The 27,571-nt window shown below is 37.1% G+C and overlaps 1 protein-coding gene across 1 annotated transcript in view; it reads right to left on the reverse strand.

Moving 5' to 3' along the window:
* Positions 1 to 13,569: 13,569 nt before the first annotated feature.
* Positions 13,570 to 27,571, reverse strand: part of LOC124594117 (DNA replication licensing factor Mcm7) — a 72,507-nt gene continuing 58,505 nt past the window's right edge. Inside the window, exons 13-14 of the mRNA XM_047132474.1 lie at positions 25,724 to 25,833; positions 13,570 to 14,050 (exon numbers count right to left, since the gene is read on the reverse strand). Coding sequence (XP_046988430.1) covers positions 13,849 to 14,050; positions 25,724 to 25,833 — 312 coding nt within the window. The 3' untranslated portion in view covers positions 13,570 to 13,848. The remainder of the gene's footprint in view (positions 14,051 to 25,723; positions 25,834 to 27,571) is intronic.

Raw genomic sequence — 27,571 nt, forward strand, 5'->3', positions numbered from 1 at the left:
TTTATTCCCCAAAAAAGAATGCCATAGCTAAGAACTGAGTGTACGTATGAATAATATGTAACGGAAAGACACTGAATGTTACACATTAATGATAGGATTCTAAGGGCATAACATGCTGATGACATTCTGTTTGCAAGTACCTTTGTGTGTTTACACCACTTCAACTGAGAATCAATATTCATTCCTGTAAATTTTGCACTTGTTACACAGTCTACATTTAATTTAACATTGCCATTTTTCCTCTTCAAACTGAAATTCATGGCATTAGTTTTCTTAATGTTCGATGTAACCTTATTGCTTATTGACCAATCGTAAAAATCCTTGAGAGTTTCATTTGCTTTCTCGGCAAGGAGTTCTCTTGCTTTCTCATTGACTATAATATTGCTGTCTTCAGCAAAGAGAATTTTTCCACCACGAATAACACTACTGGAAAAGTCATTGATGTATATCAGGAATAGTATTAGTCCTAATATCCTACCTTGCGGAACCCCTATATTAAAGTGTTTTGGTTCAGATAAATGTTTTACCAAATGTTTGGATCTATTGGAAGTGTTTGTTATCTCTACTCTTTGTACCCTATCTGTTAGGTATGATCGAAATCAGTGATTAGCTACCCCTCTTATTCCTAATGCTTCTAATTTATTTTATAGAATCTTGTGGTCGATTGTATCAAACGCCTTAGAAAGATCCAAAAATATGCCTGTGACACACTCATCTTTATCAAGAGCATCAAGTACAACTTTTGTGAATTCAACTATGACTGACTCCGTATTTTTGCCACTTCGGAAACCAAACTGTGATTCGCTTAAAAGATTGTATTTACTCAGGTAATTCATTAATCTGTCTTTCATAATCACTTCTGTTATTTTTGAGAATGCTGACAGCAGGGAAATGGGCCGGTAATTTTCTATGTCTTCTACGTTACCTTTCTTAAGAAAAGGTACAACTCTTGCCCGTTTTAGCTGCTCTGGAAATGTCTTTGATGTGAAGGATTCATTTATTATATTTGTTAAGGGACCTTGTATAATCCCTCTGCATTGTTTCAGTACACACACTGGTACTTCATTTAAGCCTACCGACTTTTTATTTTTTAGTTTTTGAACAGTTTTATTGACTTCATTCTCTGTGGTTGGAAGTAACATCATTGTATTTAGTGCAACATTATTTACAGGTGTTATATTTGTTTCGGGGAATTTTTGCTGTAACTTCTCTGCAATAATTGAAAAATGCTCGTTTACACAGTTTGATAAGTGTTGTGGATCATTTATTACTTTATCCTCCTGCCTTAGCAGTATGTTATTCTGCGTTTGTTTGCCTCTTCCCGTTTCCTTTTTTATAACATCCCAGACTGCTTTGCCTTTATTCTCTGCATTATAAATGTTTTTGTCATTAAATGACTTTTTTGCAGCAATCGGCATCTTCCTATAGAAGATAGAAATTTAAGAATTCTGGATCATTGCGAATTTTTTTCATGGAACTGAGGTGTTTAAGTGTTTGGGAGGACATCTTAATACCTGCTGTTATCCACCTGTTTTTGAGAGATGCTTATACAGACGTGCATTCTTTTGGAAATGCTTTTTCAAAGTTCAATTTAAATTAATTGTTCAGCACTGGAATGTAACTAATTTTCATCTAAGAGACTACAACAACTGTTGTCAGTTAATCATTTGTTGTGTTGTGGAATGCAAGTTTTAGTATGCATTTCATACCCAATGAAATAAAATAAATAAATAAATAAATAAAATAAAATTAAAGTAGCAGCGAGAAGTGAAAATGAGCTGACAAATTGCCAGTTGGTGCACTTGACCACTTGGCTATTGTGCCGATATGTGAAGTGCTGCTCAAAAATCCCTCACCCTCTATGCATAAATCTTTAGTGTGTGTCTACCTTTCCCACGGCCCACTCAGGTGAAATATTATAGGAACAAAGGGGGCCATCTACCTGGTTCCATCACGTAGTTTGAGCCTCATCCCATGCCTTTCTGTTAACAGATTTGCATTTTGGAGTAGATTATCTAATTTTTATAAATCTCACTTTCTCCTCCAAACATCTGCAGGAAAAGGACCTCATTAGCAAATCATCTACGGAAACACTTTCACACTAAATTTTTTTGTATACACACCTTTTTTACCACCATTTCTAGTCTTTCAACTTACAAGCTGTAGTAAATGTAACTAAATTGACTACATTAGTTAGTCTTACTTCGACTGCCAGAGACTGCAGTCATGTGTGTGAGAGTTGCATTTGAGTGAGTGTGTCTGTTGTCAATTTTCAACAAACACCTAGTTGGCCGAAAGCTCACTTTCTGATAGCCTTTTTGCAACCTGTGACTCATCATTTCCACTATATGGTGAGTACAACAATCCTTTTCATAACATTGTTACATCCCATCCTGGGGTTTTACATAATAATTTTATATATATAAACTGAACCATTTAAATTTAATAATTAACAGTTTAACATTGTACAGAATGAAAAAAAAGGATGGTAGCAATGGAAACTGAACCTAAGCCAATAAAATGACAGTCAGTGCATCTGATCACTCCGCCATAACACTTTTACTGCAATGGCTCCACAAAAATCCCTCATACTCTACACTTGCACATGTTACACGCACTTTCAAAGAAAAATGTTGACCTCATGCTGTGAGCAACATACACCCACAGTGCTGGAAGGGATGACGTCACATCAGAGCATGCGCAGTCAAAAATAGGCACCTGCATCCCTTCTGTGAGTTGATTGTAGCATGGCTGACCATCCTTCCAGCACTCAACACTAGTTTCTAGTTTTTGTGGAAAGAATGCTATAACGTATGTTTTTGTTTGTTTCATTTGCATACCAGCCCACGTGCAAAGAGAAACGGTGTAATTTAAGTGATTTCCGGCTCACATTCGATGAGAAGTTGCAAAATTTTTACCATAATGTTTACCGTGTGCTGTAGCACGTGTTAACTGACCACCACTGTTCGCATTCACTGGATTAACTAATTTTCATCTAAGAGACTACAATGCAACTGTTATTGTCAGTTAATGATTTGTGGCATGAAGTTTTAGTATGCATTTCATATCCAATTTTCTTCTTAGGAGCTGAATTTTGAAAAAAAAAAAAAGTTCTAAGCATACAATATAAGTTACCTACGAATAATAAACATCTAGAAAGAATCGTTTAGACTGGTTGTCAAACTGCAAAAAAATTCATACCATTTTCTTTCCCTTGATGCTAAACTTGGAAATAACCTCCCTTTCTTACTGGGTGCCTACATTACAAAAAGGATGTTTCTTAACAATTTCATATTTTAGTACAATAGTTTAAAATAATCATTAATATGCCTCTCCTGGGTTCTGAAGTTTGGCAAATCCTTTCTATGTCATACAAGGAACAGCCCAAGCAAATGTCAGGTCTCTAGAACCAATGGTTCACGTTAAGAATTGGTTCTTAGATTGTACCAGCTGTCATCACCTGAAACTAAATAATAATGCTCCCATCAAATTTCGTGTTTCTAGGAACAGTGGTTTATGCTGGATGTTGGCATGTCAGTCAATTGGTCTCTCCTTTTCTCCCCAGGTACTTACAATAGGAGAGTTTCTCTTCATCCTTTCTAACCTTCCCCAAGTTATCCTTCTTTCCTGCTTGAGGAAGGAACAAACTGTTGAAGTAACTAGGACTTTTTGTAGTTGTGCATGTATAATGCACACTACTTACATGAATAAAGTAACAAATAATTTCAGTGAATGTTTTATGAGTCCGAGTACATCCAGTTTATTTGCTCTTTCCTTATACCTGTTCCTAGAAAAATCTTAACTGGCGATATAATAAATTCTGAGTATCACTTTCAATGTGCTCCTAGAATTGTCAACTTTTGTTCCTTCAAAAATTACTGCAAATGGGGAGGATGAATATAAACATTGTTTCACTTATGCACAGCTGAATTTTGGTTACTGAACTGGCTCTAATTTTTATCTCCAACCTTTTCATGCTGCACAGTCGTCTTAATTCTAGTTTCTGAGTGCAAGTAACAATGTATGTATTGGTCCTATGTGACTGTTTATGATATACAATGGCACTGATTGCTGCTTCTGCATTTTGCTACCATGAGTACAGGTCTACAGATAATGACTGACTAAAACTAGTAATTATATTTCACTGTTACAATCAAAGGTAAGAATAAATAATCCTTTTAGCATGTCTGGATCATCATTATCCATTAATAGTTTTAAAAACATTAAAACAATCACACAAATGTGCAGACTAATGAAAACTGTTGGTCAACTCTGTTCACAAGTATCTGAGCTTTTTAAACAATGGACCTGACAGAGGTAGGGTGGCTTGTGTGCTTGCATGTGGAATCTCAGCAGAGGGCTATCTGTGAAGAGGCCAGGAAAAACAGTTGTTTCTGTAGAGATGCCACAACTTTTCAGTAGTTGCAGGAGCAGCAGCCTGGTGATTTACTGATCTGGCCTTGTAGCACTTAGCTATGTTGGTACAGTGCATGGGTGTCACTGCTAGCGGAGCATGGGCAGGGAGGTATGTGACCCCCCTCCCCCAATATGTTTTGAAAAGTAATTTCAAGTTTTTGGGTCTTAGTTGACAAAAAATGACAGCACTGAAAGAACATATTCAATCTCAACTAATTACACATACTAAAAGCTATTGCACAGTGAGAGTTGGTGGTTTGATTAATGTCCCAGTAAGTCAAACCACTTACATTGTCACTAAAAAGACAATATTCCAAGTTTTAATGAAGTGTGTTGCTACAAGTAAGAGTGATGAAGGGAGCCCAAATCTGCTTGGTTTTGCTATAAGTTTGTAGGAGGAGTGGCCAGGAGATAGATGGCTAACAACTGAATATCACACAACAATCACTTAGTCTGGTGTTGGTATAATAATAAACTTGTAGTCAGTGCATGAGTCAAGAAGATTTGCTATGAAGAGAGTTCAAGGCAATAGTAAGTAAATGTTTATTACAAAATGTATTCCAATTTACTCAATTTTACTATTGCAATGTCAGTTACTGGAATTTATCAACTGTTTTTAATCTGATCTAAATATAGTATATAGCTTCTTATGTTCTATACATATTATTTTTCCCTGATTCATCCCTACAAAAAGCTTATGATATTATACATAATAATCATACACCACTGTTGACAAATTTATACGATGATAATCACAAAATATGTTTTAGTCCATGCTTAAATTGGCACGCTTTAGCAGTTTTTTCAAGTAGCAATGAAATATGTGGTCTGAGACATCCAGAATGCTCCAAAAGATTGTTTTAGGTCCCAAACTTTTCAATGGGTTCGCCTGTTTAGAGTCCCTTTTAATCGATACCCTATCTGTTAAGTCGTAAATGGCTGAAAGAAAGTGGAAACAAAAGCCGTTATTCTTCATAAGGACATGAAGCACTACGGTACGTCATGGCTTTATGGTGATGGCATCCTCTGGATGAAAATTGACTTCTACTCAGATCTCCAGGCAGGGAACACTCAGAAAATTATCATTATAGAATAACAAGTATTCTATGGTTTAGATTGTTACATATCTAATGAGCAGTAGGTTAGAGAATTAAAAAAGAGAAATGGAGTCGGTTGAAGTTAAATGTAATGGGAATTAGTGAAATGCAGAGGCAGGAAGAAAAAAAATTTCTGATGAGGCGAGTACAGGGTTGTTGTTGTTGTTGTGGTCTTCAGTCCTGAGACTGGTTTGATGCAGCTCTCCACGCTACTCTATCCAGCGCAAGCTTCTTCATCTCCCAGTACCTACTGCAGCCTACATCCTTCTGAATCTGCTTAGTGTATTCATCTCTTGGTCTCCCTCTACGATTTTTACCCTCCACGCTGCCCTCCAATACTAAATTGGTGATCCCTTGATGCCTCAGAACATGTCCTACCAAACAATCCCTTCTTCTAGTCAAGTTGGGCCACAATCTCCCCTTCTCCCCAATTCTATTCAATATCTCCTCATTAGTTATGTGATCTACCCATCTAATCTTCAGCATTCTTCTGTAGCACCACATTTCGAAAGCTTCTATTCTCTTCTTGTCCAAACTAGATATCGTCCATGTTTCACTTCCATACATGGCTACACTCCATACATATACTTTCAGAAACCACTTCCTGACACTTAAATCAATACTCAATGTTAACAAATTTCTCTTCTTCAGAAACGCTTTCCTTGCCATTGCCGGTCTACATTTTATATCCTCTCTACTTCAACCATCATCAGTTATTTTGCTCCCCAAATAGCAAAACCCCTTTACTACTTTAAGTGTCTCATTTCCTAATCTAATTCCCTCAGCATCACCCGACTTAATTCAACTACATTCCATTATCCTCGTTTTGCTTTTGTTGATGTTCATCTTATATCCTCCTTTCAAGACACTGTCCATTCCGTTCAACTGCTCTTCCAAGTCCTTTGCTGTCTGTGACACAATTACAACGTCATCGGCGAACCTCAAAGTTTTTATTTCTTCTCCATGGATTTTAATACCTACTCGGAATTTTTCTTTTGTTTCCTTTATTGCTTGCTCAATATACAGATTGAACAACATCGGGGAGAGGCTACAACCTAGTCTCACTCCGTTCCCAACCACTGCCTCCCTTTCATGCCCCTCGACTTTTATAACTGCCATCTGGTTTCTGTACAAATTGTAAATAGCCTTTCGCTCCCCGTATTTTACCCCTGCCACCTACAGAATTTGAAAGAGAGTATTCCAGTCAACATTGTCAAAAGCTTTCTCTAAGTCTACAAATGCTAGAAACGTAGGTTTGCCTTTTCTTAATCTAGCTTCTAAAATAAGTCGTAGGGTCAGTATTGCCTCACGTGTTCCCATATTTCTACGGAATCCAAACTGATCTTCCCCAGGGTCGGCTTCTACCAGTTTTTCCATTCGTCTGTAAAGAATTCGTGTTAGTATTTTGCAGCTGTGACTTATTAAACTGATAGTTCGGTAATTTTCACTTCTGTCAACGCCTGCTTTCTTTGGGATTGGAACTATTATATTCTTCTTGAAGTCTGCGGGTATTTCGCCTGTCTCATACATCTTGCTCACCAGATGGTAGAGTTTTGTCAGGACTGGCTCTCCCAAGGCTGTCAGTAGTTCTAATGGAATGTTGTCTACTCCCGGGGCCTTGTTTAGACTCAGGTCTTTCAGTGCTCCGTCAAACTCTTCACGCAGTATCGTATCTCCCATTTCATCTTCATCTACATCCTCTTCCATTTCCATAATATTGTCCTCAAGTACATCGCCCTTGTATAGACCCTCTATATACTCCTTCCACCTTTCTGCTTTCCCTTCTTTGCTTAGAACTGGGTTTCCATCTGAGCTCTTGATATTCATACAATTGGTTCTCTTTTCTCCAAAGGTCTCTTTAATTTTCCTGTAGGCTGTATCTATCTTACCTCTAGTGAGATAAGCCTCTACATCCTTACATTTGTCCTCTAGCCGTGCCTGCTTAGCCATTTTGCACTTCCTGTCGATCTCATTTTTGAGACGTTTGTATTCCTTTTTGCCTGCTTCATTTACTGCATTTTTATATTTTCTCATTTCGTCAATTAAATTCAATATTTCTTCTGTCACCCAAGGATTTCTACTAGCCCTTGTATTTTTACCTACTTGATCCTCTGCTGCCTTCACTACTTCATCTCTCGAAGCTACCCATTCTTCTTCTACTGTATTTCTTTCCCCCATTCTTGTCAATTGTTCCCTTATGCTCTCCCTGAAACTCTGTACAACCTCTGGTTTAGTCAGTTTATCCAGGTCCCATCTCCGTAAATTCCCACCTTTTTGCAGTTTCTTCAGTTTTAATCTACGGTTCATAACCAATAGATTGTGGTCAGAGTCCACATCTGCCCCTGGAAATGTCTTACAATTTAAAACCTGGTTCTTAAATCTCTGTCTTACCATTATATAATCTATCTGAAACCTGTCAGTATCTCCAGGCTTCTTCCACGTATACAACCTCCTTTTATGATTCTTGAACCAAGTGTTAGCTATGATTAAGTTATGCTCTGTGCAAAATTCTACAAGGCGGCTTCCTCTTTCATTTCTTCCCCCCAATCCATATTCACCTACTACATTTCCTTCTCTCCCTTTTCCTACTACCAAATTCCAGTCACCAATGACTATTAAATTTTCGTCTCCCTTCACTATTTTATTTCATCATACATTTCTTCAATTTCTTCGTCATCTGCAGAGCTAGTTGGCATATTGACTTGTACTACTGTCGTAGGCGTGGGCTTCGTGTCTATCTTGGCCACAACAATGCGTTCGCTGTGCTGTTTGTAGTAGCTGAATAAGAAAACAGGAATACGGCTGAACTAACATGAATAGCATAGTGAACACATTATGGTAGCCAAGGTAGACATTACATCAACACTGACTACAGTAGTAGAAGTTCACATGTCTACTACCTTCGCAGATGAAGAGACTGAAACAATGTAAGTTGAGGTAAAAGAAATTCCTCAGATAATTAAGGGAAATGAAAATTTGGCTTGGGAGCGTGGAACTAGACAGTAGGAACAAGATGAAAAGGAAAAATAGTAAGAGAACAAGGGACTGGGGTAAAGGAATGAAAGGGGAAGCCAGCTGGTAGAATTTTGCACAGAGCCTAATTTAGTCATTGCTAACATGTGGTTCAAGAATGATGAAGGATCGTTATTTACGTGGAAGAGAGTTGGAGACATAAGAAGGTTTCAGATATAATAATATAATGTAATAATACATTATGTAATGTTAAGTTGGAGATTTCAAAATCAGATTTAAAAGTGCAAAACATTTCCATATGTAGATGCGTACTCCGACCATAATTTACCAGTAATGAACCACTAACTTATGGTAGGAAATTAAGGACATAGGACCTGGATAAACTCAAGGAACCAGAAGCCATTTGGAAATTCGCAGGAAGTATTAGGCACTGATTGATAGAAAAAGGAGTAATAAATGCAACTGAAAAAGAATGAGTAGCTCTAACAGATGAAATGGTAAGACCACCGGAGGATAAAACAGGGAGAAAGACCTGTAGAAATTTGTTGATAACACATGAGCTACAGAATTTAGTTGGGTAAAGGAGAAAATACAAAAATGCAGAAAATGAAACAGGCAAAATGGTATACAGAGGGCAAAAAATTTAATTGAGACAAAGGGCAAAATGGCTAAGAAGTTATGGTTATAGAACAAATGAAAAGTTACAGCAACATTAATGAGTAGGGGAAGATAAATAGTGCCTGCAGGAACATCAAAGAGAAGCAGCAATTTGAATATCAAGAGCTCAGATGTCAAGCCAGTACTAAAGGAAGGAAGGCTGAAAGGTGGAAGGAATGTGTAGAAAAGAACTTTAAGACAACATTATAGTAAGAGAAAGTAACTGAACTTTGCTATCTTGGTAGCAACATGGAAGAAACAATACATTTCTCAAGGAAATCAAGAGAGATAGATCTGTAGCAAGAAAAAGATTTGTAAGTACCTTTGTATAGAGTGTCCTAACACACGGAGTTGGAACCTGAATGTTTGCACAGCAGGAGGAAGCTCACCTCGAAGCTATCAGAATGTGATTCTGCAGGAGAATTACAAGTAGCAGCTGGACTGTTAGAAAAACTAATGATGATGTTCTAAAAAAAATAGGAGAGAAGAGAGAACTACTGAAAGTGACAGGCCAACAAAGCAGAACTCATTGAAGCCTTAAAAATACTTTTACAAAAATTTTTAAAAGGAAAGATCATAGGGAAGAAAACAAAGGGATCACTGAGAACATTCTTTTCAAACTAAATGATAGAGTGAGATGGGATGTTCTTCATACATGGCGAAGAACAGGGCTGCTGAAGAGAGGGAGCTGTGGCTGTAGAGGCAAGGATTTGCCTTTTGAAAGAAGACAAAGATAGAAACAGAAGTAAATGAAGATAAGATGGGAGATATGATACCATGTGATTAATTTGACACAGAACTGAAGACCTAGGTCAAAACAAGGCTCTTGGCATAGATGATATTGTCAGATTACTGAGGTTTTTGTTACGACCATCTTTGACAGAATTATTCCACCTGGTGAAGAAGATACTAACGTATCAGACAGGTGAAATACCATCAAACTTCAAGAAGACTATAATAACTCCAATTTAAAAAAAAAAAGGCAGATGTTGATAAGAGTGAATATCACATTCAGTTTTAATGTCATGGTTGCAAAATACTGACACAAATATTTTCAGAACAACGGAAAAGTTGGTGAAGAACAACATTGGGGGGTTGGAGGGGGGGGGGGGGGGGAGCACTTGAGGCAAGACTAACTTGGGGGGGGGGGAGGGGGGGGGGGAAGCACTTGAGGCAAGATTAACTTTACGAGTATCCTGAGAGGTTGAAACTGTTGTCTAGACTACAGTCTCTGAACTTAAAGAAAATAGCAGAGATAAAATGCATGGAGAGAAAGGCTATCTTTAACTTGACGAAACAGGACTATAATTATAAGAGTTGAAGGAGATGACACACAAGCAGTAACTGACAAGTGAATGAGTCAGGGTCGTCTCCTATTCCCGATATTTTATATGTTCATTGAGCAAGCTCTGAAGGAAGCCAAGGAGCAATTTGGAAAGGGAATTAAGTCAGGGAGAAGAAATAACAACTTTTAAGGTTTGCTGATGACATTAATTCTGTCACAGCCAGCAAGGACCTGAAAAATTAGGCGAGTAGAATGAATAATGGATGCTCACAGGAATTTTTCTAAGAGTTTAAAGATTCAAAACTTGCTAGTTTTATTACAACTGATTTGGTGAGTTTGAAAACCTGCCATGCCCCAGTAACTAAATTTGACAAGAAGTACACAACACTTACTATTTGTCAAAAGATTGATACTTATCTACTCTGTATTTTTTAGGCTGATTACTTTCATACCTAACCAATAAGCATATTTCAAAGACATGTAAAGCACATCCTTTTATGTATTAATATGAATATGGTTGCCATCTTTTTGATTCAACATTCAGAAATTATATGCTCACATGATTAAATCCAGGGTATACAACAAAAATGAAATACAGATTGAAAATATTCACAAAAATAATTTAGTCGTACTCCAATAATGTTACCTTGAAACTGAAAATTATAAATATGAAAGAGAAAGAAAAATCAGAATGTTTGAGGAAGTCCTGCTGGATACCAACAAAAAGTCTAAAGACTAGATATTGTGGTAAGAAAGGTGCGTATACAAAGAAATTTAGTGTGAAAGTGTTTCTATAGGTGACCTGCTAATGAGGTCCTTTTCCAGCAGATGTCTGGAGAAGAAAGTGAAATTTATAAAAATTAGAGAATCTACTCCAAAATGAAAATTGATAACAGAAGGGCATGGGATGAGGCTCAAACTATGTGATTGGAACCAGGTAGATGCCCCCTTTGTTCCTAGAATTTTTCACCTGAGTAGGCCGTACGAAAGGTAGAACACACACTTAAGATTTATGCATAGAGATGAGGGATTTTTGAGTAGCACTTCACAAATTGGCACAATAGCCAATTGGTCAAATGCACCAACTGGTAATTTGTCAGCTCATTTTCACTTCCCGCTGCTACTATAATTTTTTTTAAATTTATTTCATTGGGTATGAAACGTATACTAAAACTTGCATTTCACAATGCACACCACAAATGATTAACTGACAACAGTGATTGCATTGTAATCTCTTAGATAAAAATTGTTACATTCCAGTGCTAAGCAATTATAAAATTTAAATACCATTAGTTCAATTTATGTACGTAAAACTAATATGTTCAGTTTATGACAATATTATGAAAAGGATAGATTGCTACTCACAATATAACGTGTTTGCTGAGACAGGCACAACACAAAGACTACTAAACACGTAAGCTTTTGGCCAGAAGACCTTCTGAAATTGACAACATACACACACACATTCAAATGAATACACACCCACAGCCACTGTCTCTGGCTACCTAGGCCAGACTGTGAGCAACTGTGAATAATGGGAGAAGCAATCTGGATGGTGGGAAAAAGGAGGAGACAGGGGCAGGAAGGGGGAGGGAGAGCAAAGTATGGGTGGAGGACTCACTCTCATGCAAACACGACTCACATACACGACACTTGAGTCGAGTGTGCGAGTTGCATTTGCATGAGTGTGTGTGTGATCTAATTTTGACGAAAGCCTTACTGGCCGAAAGCTTTATGTGTGACAGTCTTTTGTAGTGCCTATCAGCGCCTCAGCATCTCCACTATATGGTAAGTAGCAACTTTCCTTTTCATAATATTATTAGATTTAATAATTTTTTATAACATTAAGTAAATGTATTGTTAATGTCAATAAATATAATGTTACTATTATAAAGATGAGGTGACTTACCGAACAAAAGCGCTGGCAGGTCGATAGACACACAAACAAACACAAACATACACACAAAATTCAAGCTTTCGCAACAAACTGTTGCCTCATCAGGAAAGATTCCCACGTGGAATGTTTCCTTCCATTATATTAATATAATGTTACTGATAGACATATTTCGATTTTCAATGTAACACTGTAAAACAATGAAATACGGCAAAAAAACCACAGTATTTAAAAAATAAGCCCTCAAGAATCTAATATCAAAAATGGCCAAAAAATAAAACCATTTTTCCTATCCATACTAAACAAATATGGTAGATTCCTTGCGATTTTATTTAAATTATTTTCAAATATATTGTAATGGTTGTATGAATGGTATATTGTTACTGTACCTTAACTCATTTACGGATGTGCTCTCTGCATTCTGTGTTGAGGTGGTTTTTGTTATGGCTGAACTGCTTGCCCCAAATGCTGATGCCTGTGCTGAGACAGCATTCTGGTCGATATGAAATACTTATCAGATTTTTAACAAGCTATTAGGTTAAAAAAATTTATTTTTGCACACTTTCAATTGTGAATGAAGTTTGCGTAGTCAGAGTTGTGGGTTCGGTCGAAAGATAATGGATTGGATGAACCAATTAAATAAGAATCTATCATTCTACTTATGCTGCATGTTATAAATTCTTTTGTCTCTCATATGTGATGACAGTGCTGTTTGCCTTCAGTCGTGTGTCCTGTGCTGTTATTGACTAAGCACACACCATGCTGATGTGTGTGTTTGGGTAGCTAGAGTTAACTGAATTTCTTTTCAATATCTGTCATACTTACTGGGTTGCAGCAATTTTAATAATTTGGCAGAGGCAAAAATACATTGCGTAAGGCTGATCTAAGCTGATGCTTTGCAGTGAAAGAAATGTAGATAAGACATCAAAATTTTCTTTTTTCTTTCTTTCTTTTTTACAGATGATAGCATGCAATGAGGTGTAATGGTATAGCAGGATGTGTATGCACGCTCACAGCAGTGAAAGAGTTCATGTTGGAGAACTATATACAACATAATATTAATTACGAATATTTTTTGTTACTTATTATGTCAGAGTTACTAATTTTTGGATACATGGTGTTTGTGAAATTGGTAATGAGTGTTGTATTACAGCAGTGAAGCTATGACCAATGAGGAAGTGTTTTTTTTTACGCACAGGACAGGTAAAATTAGGTTGTGGAAGGGGCTGAAAATAATAGCCAGCACATTTTAGTACAAGAGAGTATTTATGCTCTCAACTTTATTTATCATCTTCATACATTAAAATCTGTATAAAAATATAGTATCCCAGCAGTGATAAACATCGTTAAGAGATTTCACACACATACACAATTAAGAGATTTAGTTTCACGTGCTTAGCAATATATTTACAAAAACTAACAACAAAAACACTGTTGTTTATCGTGCAATGAAATTCTATCAGTTTTTACTGCAGAACATTTTAAAAAGTATATCTACCAACATGTAATTGTAATGAAGTTCAACTTCACACAAATGTTATCTTTGTTCGTGCCTGATTTACGTGCCAAACGTTTAATTCTTCATACTCTTCAATGCATTCATCTATTTGGTCTGGCTTGAAGCCCTTGCCAGTACAATGCTCTCTTATTTCAGATAATTTTACCGTTTTAGAGTCACCAGCGAGTTCACGAATAACTGAAAATATTCTGTCAACAACAGTTTGTGCCCTGAAAAGGAACAATTTGTTTTAGACTTTAGCATTATTATATATACTGATATCTACTGTTGATAAAGACTGAGGACTGTTACTAGTCAACAGAAACTGATTATCATCTAGTTTTAATTGTATTTTAATGTGATCAAAATAATTACAATTTATAATAATGAAGAGAAATCTACTACACCTTTCTTTCAACACCTGCAAGAAAGAATGCCCAGACTGGCTCACTGAAAGACCATTGCAAATAAATACAACTATTACTCCTGCCTCAAAACAGGATACCAAATAAGTAAATGTTGAATTGACTTCATAATACCTGATATAAAATATAATATTTGCTGCTGTCTGCAGTAAAAATTGTGGATCCATAATGTGGATGTCAATAATGTCATAATAGATTTTAAAATGGTTCAAATGGCTCTGAGCACTATGGGACTTAACATCTGAAGTCATCAGCTCCCTAGAACTAACGTAAGGACATCACACACATCCATGCCCGAGGCAGGATTCGAACCTGCGACCGTAGCAGTCGCGCAGTTCCAGACTGAAGCGCCTAGAACCACTCGGTCACAGCGGCCGGCATAATAGATCTTAAAAATTAGTATTTGCCATTACCTGATTAATGTGCAATATAAATGTGGATACTAATTTTAGATAATCTGTAATGTTAGTGAATGCCAGGCATAGCACTGTACTTAAAGAAACAGGATCTATTTATAAACTGTGCACATTGAAGCCCTAAGAAAATTGATTGTAATTTCCAATCCCTGTCAGATAACTTGTATGTTGCTATGTCATAAGCAAGTGTGTGAGAGACCTTCAAACTGTATTTACAGTTCACTGTGTTAAAATATTTAAGTAGTAACATTTATGAAATGAAAGAATAATGTGTGTTCAGAACAAATATCAGACCTGCTATTTGTTTTATGTAATAAAACTAGTTGTGCACCTTCTATAGATGGGTGTGAAAACTCCCAGAACTGAGAAAGGGCAATAAATTTATTTCATAACCCAAACGGCGACTGCTTGCTGAAAACCCTTCCTCCACAATTTACAACCTAATCACAACGTTCACTAATATATTACAGAAAAAATTATTTTCAGTAGCTGAAAATGTTGAATTTAACATTTTTTTGTAACCGGCAACTGATTTAAACAGTGACAAAACTGAAGTATCCATTTCATTGGTGAAAAAACCACATCACACTACAAGAAAAATTAGTAATAAATAAATTTATGCACAACTTCTAGGCACCATGAATATCAGAACATTTTTTTTTTTTTAATTTTTAAATTAATCCCACACATACACCTCTACTGTTTTCTGAATACCCACAAGAGAACTGGATAAACACGATGATATACTTTTTCATCTTCCTCACTCAACATAACTTATCTCTACACAAAAAACTGCCATCCTCTGGACAAAATATGAAGTAACTCTGGATACTGATGAAGACAGGACTACAGAATCAATGGATACTACACTTTAGAGAGCATCACTGTACCACACTCATAGTCAGAGCCAATATTGTAGAATTAGGACACTCATTAGCCACACTTCTTATTGTGGCCATCGATTTAAAGACTGTATACTGCCTTTAGAACTCAGATGGAAACCCACTTCTAAGCAAAGAAGGGAAAGCAGAAAGGCGGAAGGAGTATATAGAGGGTCTATACAAGGGCGATGTACTTGAGGACAATATTATGGAAATGGAAGAGGATGTAGATGAAGATGAAATGGGAGACATGATACTGCGTGAAGAGTTCGACAGAGCACTGAAAGACCTGAGTCGAAACAAGGGCCCCGGAGTAGACAACATTCCATTAGAACAGACAACATTCCATTAGAACTACTGATGGCCTTGGGAGAGCCAGTCCTGACAAAAAACTACCATCTGGTGAGTAAGATGTATGAGACAGGCAAAATACCCTCAGACTTCAAGAAGAATATAATAATCCCAGTCCCAAAGAAAGCAGCTGTTGACAGACGTGAAAATTACCGAACTATCAGTTTAATAAGTCACGTCTGCAAAATACTAATGCAAATTCTTTACAGACGAATGGAAAAACTAGTAGAAGCCAACCTTGGGGAAGATCAGTTTGGATTCCGTAGAAATATTGGAACACGTGAGGCAATACTGACCCTACGGCTTATCTTAGAAGCTAGATTAAGGAAAGGAAAACCTACATTTCTAGCATTAGTAGACTTAGAGAAAGCTTTTGACAGTGATGACTGGAATACTCTCTTTCAAATTCTGTAGGTGGCAGGGGTAAAATACGGGGAGCGAAAGGCTATTTACAATTTGTATAGAAACCAAATGGCAGTTATAAGAGTTGAGGGACATGAAAGGGAAGCAGTGGTTGGGAAGGGAGTGAGACAGGGTTGTAGCCTCTCCCCGATGTTATTCAATCTGTATATTGAGCAAGCAGTGAAGGGAACAAAAGAAAAATTCGGTGTAGGTATTAAAATCCATGGAGAAGAAATAAAAACTTTGAGGTTCGCCGATGACTTTGTAATTCTGTCAGAGACAGCAAAGAACTTGGAAGAGCAGTTGAACGGAATGGTGTCTTGAAAGGCTATAAGATGAACATTAACAAAAGCAAAACGAGGATAATGGAATGTAGTCGAATTAAGTCGGCTGATGTTGAGGGTATTAGATTAGGAAATGAGACACTTAAAGTAGTAAAGGAGTTTTGCTATTTGGGGAGCAAAATAACTGATGATGGTTGAAGTAGAGAGGATATAAAATGTAGACCGGCAATGGCAAGGAAAGCGTTTCTGAAGAAGAGAAATTTGTTAACATCGAGTATTGATTTAAGTTTTAGGAAGTTGTTTCTGAAAGTATTTGTATGGAGTGTAGCAATGTATGGAAGTGAAACATGGACAATAAATAATTTAGACAAGAAGAGAATAGAAGCTTTCGAAATGTGGTGCTACAGAAGAACGCTGAAGATTAGATGGGTAGATCACATAACTAATGAGGAGGTGTTGAATAGGATTGGGGAGAAGAGAAGTTTGTGGCACAACTTGACTAGAAGAAGGGATCGGTTGGTAGGACATGTTCTGAGGCATCAAGGGATCACCAATTTAGTATTGGAGGGCAGCGTGGAGGGTAAAAATCGTAGAGAGAGACCGAGAGATGAATACACCAAGCAGATACAGAAGGACGTAGGTTGCAGTAGGTACTGGGAGATGAAGCTTGCACAGGATAGAGTAGAATGGAGAGCTGCATCAAACCAGTCTCAGGACTGAAGACCACCACCACCACCACCACCACCACCATGATACAGCAACTTCGACTTTCTGCACTGTTGGGCAGATAAGAAGTTGACAATTTTTGCTACGTATGCAGCCTGTTTCCAGATATTCTAGGGCAGGATGTCCCATTGGGCATGGTGCCCGCAAGCACCATTCAGCTCACACGGGGGTTGTCACAGCTGGTGTGGGCAACCAGACGGACAGTCCGATTGCTTGTGTTTTTGTGCACACGCTGCCTGCTTGGCCACCTGAGCTCGGAAAGTGGACTAAAAATGATCATGTACACTACAGCTACAAAACTGGTTGTGCACCTGGCTTGCTGCTTTCAGGCATGTGTGCCGGGTGGAACAGCCTACTCTGGAAAGATTCTCTAGGACAACACAGTTGCCATAAGCTCTTATTTTGTGTTCTACATTTCAACAAAGGTGTTTTCAGTAAGCATGACGTAAGAGGCTTAGGCACATTTTTTTAATTTAACTAAGGCGTTTGATAATGTTGAGCACAAAATATTGCTCCAGAAGTTGGACTATTACGAAATATGAGGAGTAACTCACAATTGGTTCACCTCTTACTTTAACAAGACAGCAAAAGGTCTTTATTCACAGTGTTGAGAATGGCTGTGATGTGGGAGGTACGGTCAAATGGGGGTTGCCCCAGGGATCAGTGTTGGGGCCACTCCTGTTCCTTATTTATATAAATGATACCACCTCTAGTATTAGGGGTAACTCTAAAATATTTCCGTTTGCTGATGACACTAGCTTGGTAATAAAGGATGTGGTGTGCAACACTGGCTTGGTTTCAAATAGTGCAGTTCATGATGTAAGTTTTTACATTTTGTAACACAATTCGACAAAACCCCACTTTTCAATTTCACAGAATGGGCAAATGATTATTGAAACTGAACAATTCAAATTTCTAGGTGTTCAGACAGACGGTAAACTGTTGTGGAAAGCCCACATTCAGGATCTTGTTCAAAGACTTAATGCTGTGATTTTTACTATTCGAATGGTATCAGAAGTTTGCTTATTTTCATTTGCTTATGTTGTATGGTATTATATTTTGGGGTAACTCTTCCAATTCTAAAATGATAGTTTTGGCTCAGAAACAGGCAGTTAAAGCAATAATTGGTGTATGTTCATGAACCTCTAGTCAATCTCTGTTCGCGAGCCTGGGTATTTTGACATTGGCCTCTCAATATATATATTCTTTACTGTCATACCAGCTTATTCCCAAGAACAAGCAGCTTTCATTCAGTTAATACTTGGCAGAAATCCAACCTGCATTTGGATCGGACTTCCTTAACTCTTCTGCAGAAAGGTGTACAGTATACTGCTGCATCCATTTTCAGTAAGCTACTACAGGAATTCAAAAATCTTAGCTGTAATCCACGTGCTTTCAAATCGAAATTGGAGTTTCATCATGGGTCAAAAACTGGTTCAAATGGCTCTGAGCACTATGAGACTTAACATCTGAGGTCATCAGTCCCCTAGAACTTATAACTACTTAAACCTAACTAACCCAAGGACATCACGCACATTCGTGCCCGAGGCAATATTTGAACCTGCGACCGTAGCGGTCAGTTCCAGACTGAAGCGCCTAGAACCGCTCGGCCACTCCTATTCTGTTGAGAAGTTCCTTGAAATATTAAGCTTACTCTTATGTTACATTGTGATTGGCTTGACTTTTTCTGGGTTTATAAACATTTTATTTTTATCTGTTATTACTTTTATGTTGTAATTTCATGTGCCGACACGTTCCATGACCTTTGAGATTTGCTCCTCAATTTGGTCCTACAGAACCTGCCATGTAAATAAATATGTAAATAAACTACATGTGGCACGCGAACCAATCCCAGCATAGTAATCACTGCCGATCATGATGTCGAAGCTCCCTCATTGCCAGTTTTGTCTGAATGGATATAAACAGTGTGTGGTTACAACCGTGTGTTTGCATTGTACTGGGCTTTGTTTCACTAATACTTGGAAAAAGCCAATGAAAGACACTGTTCACCTAGTGACAATCCTTTGCAATGAGGTGTGCTGCTAAACTCCAGGCACGAGTTACTACAGAGAACTCGTGGGCTTTATGAGAAGAAGAAAGTATATGTAAGTATTCATTGGTCAGCCAAAAATTCTTGCTGATAAAGTTGTGGAATGAACATCAAAAACTCTTGGAATTAATGCAAGAACAGTAATATGAAGGAAAGCATTATTGCAAAAGTTGAAAAAAGTAGATTTGAACTGTAACAATTCTGATCCACATGGATCAGGTAACATATTTATAGCAACCTCAGGAAATTGGAAAAGGCAGCTTTGCCTTGTCGTTGACTTAAATTGTTCCAAAACTGGTGCAATTTGCAGGCAAATGGCAAGGAAAGAGTATCCTATCTTACCAAAGTTACTAGTGCGCTAAAAGAAACTGAACTTTTGAAGATGGGAAAAAGTCACAAAAAATTGTGCTGAAAAGTATGCGTTTCCGTTACAAAGTGCTAGATGGATGCAAAAGCCTGTTAGAAAAAATATCTATTGTTCTGGAGGAAAGCCAGTTCTTGCAAAAAATTGGGTTGGCAAAGACATACATTCAATAATATGGCTAGAAAAAACACGGGTTAATGCTGAGTAAGGTGTCAGTGAATGTTGGATGCATGAGTGAATGTTGGATGCACGACACTCTAAGCAACAGCAGTCATCAGTAGACAGCTAGAAGAGCTAGATTAATTGCGGTCCTTGTAGGCTCTTCCAGTGGTTCTGCTTCTGATGCACTTTTAGTTTTTCAATCCAAAAAGACAGTTGATTACCATGAAGACATGTACCATACATGATTTGTTGAGGGACAATGCTCCATATCATTCAGTGATACTGAGTAAAGCTCAACCACAAACAATCATAAAGAAATTAAGGTGCAATGTTTACAGTCGCGAAATATTACTGCTGATATGACTATGATAGAGCTTCTGTTATACTCACTTGTTAAAGAAAATAAGCCTATGGCGGCTACATATGTAGCAGACTAAGTTGCCGAGGAGCAGCATAATACTGGAATAAGGCTGCCACCGTATCTCTGCCTTTTTGACTCTATTGGTTTCGTATGGAGTAATATGAAGACACACATAAGGAACAATAACAGAATTGGAAAGGCTGTTGCGTGAAGCTTTTGCAATTTTGGACACAGCCTTGTGGAGGAGAACGGTCGAGCATGTCAAAAAACTTGTTTGAGCAGCACAGAAAATGGAAGGTATAACATGAACAACTAACGATCTGTCTTGGTGATGACAAAGATGCTTTTGGTGCTGATTCTGACAACAGTGACGATGGGGAGCTGGATGGAATTGCGCTGTTGTCCAGTAAACTGGTGAGTACAAAGCTACAAATATCTGTTATTTATTGCATCACTCTCATGATCATTGTCATTATAAAATGTAGAGCGAGAAGTTACAATGTCAGTTACTGTTTATTTTGTAAACTATGTGCTATATTGTTTTTGCGATATTGGATATCATCAAATGTTTTATTTTCTGTATTTTTTTGCTCTACTAATGAAACCATGTGCTTTGTTATGCTCGTATCTATATCATTATGTGGTTGTTTATTTGCTGACATTATGGTAGCAACTCAAATTCTTATATTCATTGCTATTGCTCAACAGGTCACATCTATGAGATGGAACAGGAAACCGCTTCTCCTCCTTTGATGCAGTACTTGATTTTACCTATATTGAGCTCGTCTTTATTTTTTATCTATAGTGAGCAGTCAAATGTACGCAAGTCAGACAGATCAAAGTAAGTAAACTGTTTTATTATTTCAAAAGTAATCATCGTAAATGTTAATATATTTACTTCACTGTAATACATGACAGTCAATTCCTTCATGGAAAAATGTCTGTGGTTACCTATGAAGTTGTGATTGTACCTGGGCATGCACCTCTTGGTGCAAAGCAAATCAATGGCCATGAACACATCTTTCTCCAGGAGTCTAAAAATTTGGAAATCGCATGGGAGGAGAGTGGGATTTCATGGAGGATGTGTAAGGGCTTCCCAGCAAAACTTCTGCAGTAAAGTTGACATGACCCTGGTAACACGTGTGGTCAACTACAGTTTTAACCGTTAAAATCAGAGCAAGCAGATAAACAGCGTTATTGAACTATGTGCAGAAATGATGTTTGCTCAAGATGTTACACACTGATAATGAATTTCTTCAGGTAACTCTTACAAGGATAAACTGCATTGTTGATGTAACTAACTGAAGTATAATTTGTAGACCTCTACTGGTGTTCCTCTGTTGCTTCCTTCCTCACATGCCCAGTATAATAATAATAATAATAATAATAATAATAATAATAATAATGAGGCCCGGGAAAAGAATAGGCCGCCGGTATGTTCTGCCAGTCGTAAAAGGCGACGAAAAGAACAAACCACTAATAGGGCTAACCCCCCTTTTTGTGTGATTACTTGGTTCAGGACAGAACTAAAGAAGCCTCGGACAAGCGCCGTCACGGTCGGGGACGACGCTTGAACCCTATGCCCGGCCACAATGGTAATGACACTGCTCGCCAACTGGAAAATGATTTAAATCCAAATAGAGGTGTTTTGCAGGATATGCTTCCTGCAACCACCCTAGAAGGAAAACGAAGACAGAGAATGAGATGGTCAGATGAAGTTAATCGACACCTCATGTCCTGTTATTACCAAGCAACAAACCTAGGAACCAACACAAATGGATACAGACCACAAGTATACACAACATTTATTACCAGATACCCGGAATTAAAATTTTTAACAGAACAGCGACTAGCTGATCAGATCCGTGTAATAATAAAAAATAACAGGATACCCCAGTCAGAATTAGAAAACATCAAACAACAAGTACAACAAATACTGAAACAAAATAATGTGCAATTAGAAGAAGAAGAAAATACAGTAATGGATTCAAACATCCCAGAGCAAACAAACAAAGAACAACACGCATCAATTAAACAATCAGAGGAAATCGAAATCTTAAGACAGCCACCAGAACAAGCACAAATAGAACATGAAGTGACACACATGTTAGATATAGAAGAAAAATTTCAGTTGACATATATAGAATACAAAGACACAAATACAGACAATAGACCATTCTTGCATAGACCACCAAATAGCCCACAAGTCGAAACAACAATAAAAACTATCAAGACAATCATACACAACAAAATAAATGAATACACAACTATGGAAGAGTTACAACTACTGGTTTATGTAGGAGCACTCACAACACTAAATATACACACTAGGCAGAGATCAGAACCAACCAACACACAGAAGAAACCCACAAAACCAGCATGGCAACACAGGCTACAGATCAGAATAGAAAAACTGAGAAAAGACATCGGACAGCTAACACAATTTATAAGAAATGAAATATCTGACAAAAAACGAAAAAGGTTAGGTAAAATCTCACAACAAGAAGCAATAGAGCAATTAGATGAAAAGAAGCAGAAATTACAAGCATTGGCCAAACGACTTAGAAGATACAAAAAAAAGTGAAAATAGAAGGAAACAAAACCAAACATTCAACACAAACCAAAAGAAATTTTACCAAACAATAGATAACACACACATAAAAATAGACAATCCACCAAACATAACAGACATGGAACACTCTGGAGCAACATATGGTCAAACCCGGTACAACATAACAGGCATGCACGGTGGATACAAGCAGAAACACACTCATACAAGATGATACCACAAATGCCTGAAGTGATAATTTTGCAACATGAAGTCTCCCGAGCAATTAATTCTACGCACAATTGGAAAGCCCCTGGAAATGATAAAATACCAAATTTCTGGCTAAAGAAGTTCACCTGAACACATTCACATCTAACTAAATTATTTAACATTATATATAAAAACAAAGATGAGGTGACTTACCGAACAAAAGCGCTGGCAGGTCGATAGACACACAAACAAACACAAACATACACACAAAATTCAAGCTTTCGCAACAAACTGTTGCCTCATCAGGAAAGAGGGAAGGAGAGGGGAAGACGAAAGGAAGTGGGTTTTAAAGGAGAGGGTAAGGAGTCATTCCAATCCCGGGAGCGGAAAGACTTACCTTAGGGGGAAAAAAGGACAGGTATACACTCGCACACACGCACATATCCATCCACACATACAGACACAAGCAGACATTGCAGACCCATACATATTCCATGATACACTTACACATGGAATAACTTATCTGAAACCTAAAGATCAAGCAGACACAGCAAATCCAGCTAAATATCGCCCCATAACATGCCTACCAACAATCTACAAAATATTAACTTCAGTCATTACACAGAAATTAATGACACATACAACACAGAACAAAATTATAAATGAAGAACAAAAAGGCTGCTGCAAAGGAGCACGAGGATGTAAAGAGCAACTGATAATAGATGCAGAGGTGACATATCAAGCTAAAACTAAACAAAGGTCGCTACACTACGCATACATTGATTACCAAAAAGCTTTTGATAGTGTACCCCACTCATGGTTACTACAGATATTGGAAATATACAAAGTACATCCTAAATTGATACAGTTTCTAAACATAGTAATGAAAAACTGGAAAACCACACTTAATATCCAAACAAATTCAGATAATATCACATCACAGCCAATACAGATTAAGCGTGGAATATACCAAGGAGACTCATTAAGTCCTTTCTGGTTCTGTCTTGCTCTGAACCCACTATCCAACGTGCTAAATAATACAAATTATGGATATAATATTACTGGAACATACCAACACAAAATCACACATTTGCTATACATGGATGATCTAAAACTACTGGCAGCAACCAATCAACAACTCAACCAATTACTAAAGATAATAGAAGTATTCAGCAATGATATAAACATGGCTTTTGGAACAGACAAATGTAAGAAAAATAGCATAGTCAAGGGAAAACACACTAAACAAGAAGATTACATATTGAATAACCACAGTGACTCCATAGAAGCGATGGAAAAAACAGATGCCTATAAATACCTAGGATACAGACAAAAGATAGGAATAGATAATACAAATATTAAAGAAGAACTAAAAGAAAAACATAGACAAAGACTAACAAAAATACTGAAAACAGAATTGACAGCAAGAAACAAGACAAAAGCTATAAATACTTATGCTATACCAATATTGACCTACTCATTTGGAGTAGTGAAATGGAGTAACACAGACCTAGAAGCACTAAATACACTTACACGTTCACAATGCCACAAATATAGAATACATCACATACATTCAGCAACAGAAAGATTCACATTAAGCAGAAAGGAAGGAGGCAGGGGATTCATCGACATAAAAAACCTACATTATGGACAGGTAGACAATTTAAGAAAATTCTTTCTACAACGAGCAGAAACTAGCAAAATACACAAAGTAATCACTCATATAAATACATCGGCTACACCACTGCAATTTCATAACCACTTCTACAACCCTTTAGATCACATAACATCAACAAATACGAAGAAAGTAAATTGGAAGGGGAAGGCACTACATGGCAAGCACCCGTATCATCTAACACAGCCACACATCGATCAAGACGCATCCAACACATGGCTAAGAAAAGGCAATATATAAAGTGAGACGGAAGGATTCATGATTGCAATACAGGATCAAACAACAAACACCAGATATTACAGTAAGCATATTATTAAAGATCCCAATACCACAACAGATAAATGCAGACTTTGCAAACAACAAATAGAAACAGTAGATCACATCACAAGCAGATGTACAATACTAGCAAATACAGAATACCCCAGAAGACATAACAATGTAGCAAAAATAATACATCAACAGCTTGCCTTACAACATAAACTTATAAAACAACACGTTCCCACATACAAGTATGCACCACAAAATGTACTGGAGAATGATGAATACAAATTATACTGGAACAGAACCATTATAACAGATAAAACAACACCACATAACAAACCTGACATCATATTCACCAATAAAAAGAAGAAATTAACACAACTAATCGAAATATCCATACCCAATACAACAAATATACAAAAGAAAACAGGAGAAAAAATTGAAAAATACATCCAACTGGCTGAGGAAGTCAAGGACATGTGGCATCAGGATAAAGTTGACATTATACCAATTATACTATCAACTACAGGAGTCATACCACACAATATCCACCAGTACATCAATGCAATACAGCTACATCCAAACTTATATATACAACTACAGAAATCTGTAATTATTGATACGTGTTCAATTACCCGAAAGTTCCTAAATGCAATATAACATATACCGTACAGTTAAAAGGAAGTGACGCTTGATCGAGGTCCGCGTCACTTTCCATTTTTAACCAGACTTAACGTCTGAGAAAGTAAAGAAATAATAATACATATTACTTCTATAGAAAACTAACCTCCCTAGTCTCTCCTCTGTGTGATTTAGAGAATCCTTTGACATTTCCATAAGCCTCATAGCTTCAGCAACATCTTCCTTAACAACAACATCAGCCAGTCTCAGACGAGCCTACAACGTAAAGAGAAAACATACAAGTGAAGTTCATTCAGTAATAAAAGTTAATTCAGTTTTATTATTCAGAGTAATGTACTAAACAGCAAAACTAAAAATCCCCTCTCCCCTCCACAAACTGACAGGTACAATTTCAAAATGAGCAAAACCGTAATATCCTTCTTAGTCTTAGCATCTGGTAGCATCAAACATCATGCTTTCCATATCATCATCATCAACAACAACTAACCTCTGTCTCGGCACTTAAAGAAGATTTTCCAGCATTAGAAATCATAAAATTTACCTCGTCCACAGTGGTTGTTATCTAGTCCAAACTTATCCGACGATGGATAAATTCTGAAATGTGTCATATGAGCATTAAAATCATCCCTTGCTTGATGTCTGACAAGCCATTGTGACCCAAACAGCCTGAATGCAGAAAAAAGAACAATTTTTTTCATGTGATATTATTATAAATTAGTGGTTTTAGTTTTTTCTGTACTTGTACTGTGAAACCTTTCTTCTTGCTAACTTTCATGATTCTAGGCCTACTGGAAGTACCCTATAAGTTTAGATGTGTGAGTCTGCGACTATCAAAATATGTGACCTAATTGGCTTAACCTTTGACTGCATTGATGTAGAAACTTTAATGTTTTACACCGCCAAGGACCATAGACTTCAGTATGTGACATAAATTTCAACTAGATACGACGATACATTTATGAGAAAAACAGTTTTAAACAGACGAACAGGTAGGCAAACAGACAACAAACTGATCTTAAAAGGGTTTCGTTTTTACTGAATGTGGTATGGAACCCTAAGATCATATACTGTTATGCAGAGCTGGCTCACTATGCTCGTTCTTTCGTGTTCTCTCCAACCGTTTGTTGACAGGCACAAACAAAACTGTAGTGATCACTGGTAAACATTTTGAATGCTTTTTCGATTGTGTTCACTTCAATTTGCTGTGGTGTATACAAGGCGTTACACTAGTTCACTCAAGTTCAATGCAGTATGTACAAGGCTTTAGAACATGGAAATGATATTGTACGATTATTTTTACTTGGTTGGGGCCTATAGTCATAATTAGAGACGGGATTATATCCATTATAAAAATATTAAAATATGCATGAAAAATGTTTAAAAATGCATCAAAAGTGTCGAAATATGTAAGATGAAATAATAAAAAAACGTTGTAGTTATTGCGTGAATTATATCTTGAAGTCAAACCTGTGCATATCAGTTATGAGGATGAGTGCTGGTCACGTGAAAAATTGATACATTTAGAATGCTGATATCATTTCCTGAATACTTTCAGGTAGAGGTTAGGAAGGGGTCCTTTCTGGGATTATTTTCTAAAAATTTGCAAAATGGGGACGCATATCCTATTTCAAGAATTGTTCCTTCTTTGTTGCTGTTGTTAGTAACAAGTGGATACAATGCGAGTGAGTCACAGCGAAATGATCAATATGTACAGGATCAACTTCAAGATATATCGCATGCAGAGGGGCACGCTCAAAAACTCTGTAATATTTAGAAAAGCATACAATCCTGAATTTTTTTGAACAGCATTTACTTTTAATTAACGCTATTGGACCAAAGCATCATTTACAATTTATTTCACATTTTTCTACTGTTGTACACATAAATGACCAGGTACGGTTCCAAATGTTTGGTAGTAAGTGTGTGTCTTCGATCATTCAAAACATTTTTATGAGCAGAAAAGGACCATTCTTCTTCAACTGACATAACTGGG

The sequence above is a fragment of the Schistocerca americana genome, chromosome 2 (assembly GCF_021461395.2).
Source record: "Schistocerca americana isolate TAMUIC-IGC-003095 chromosome 2, iqSchAmer2.1, whole genome shotgun sequence".
NCBI classification, from domain to species: domain Eukaryota; kingdom Metazoa; phylum Arthropoda; class Insecta; order Orthoptera; family Acrididae; genus Schistocerca; species Schistocerca americana.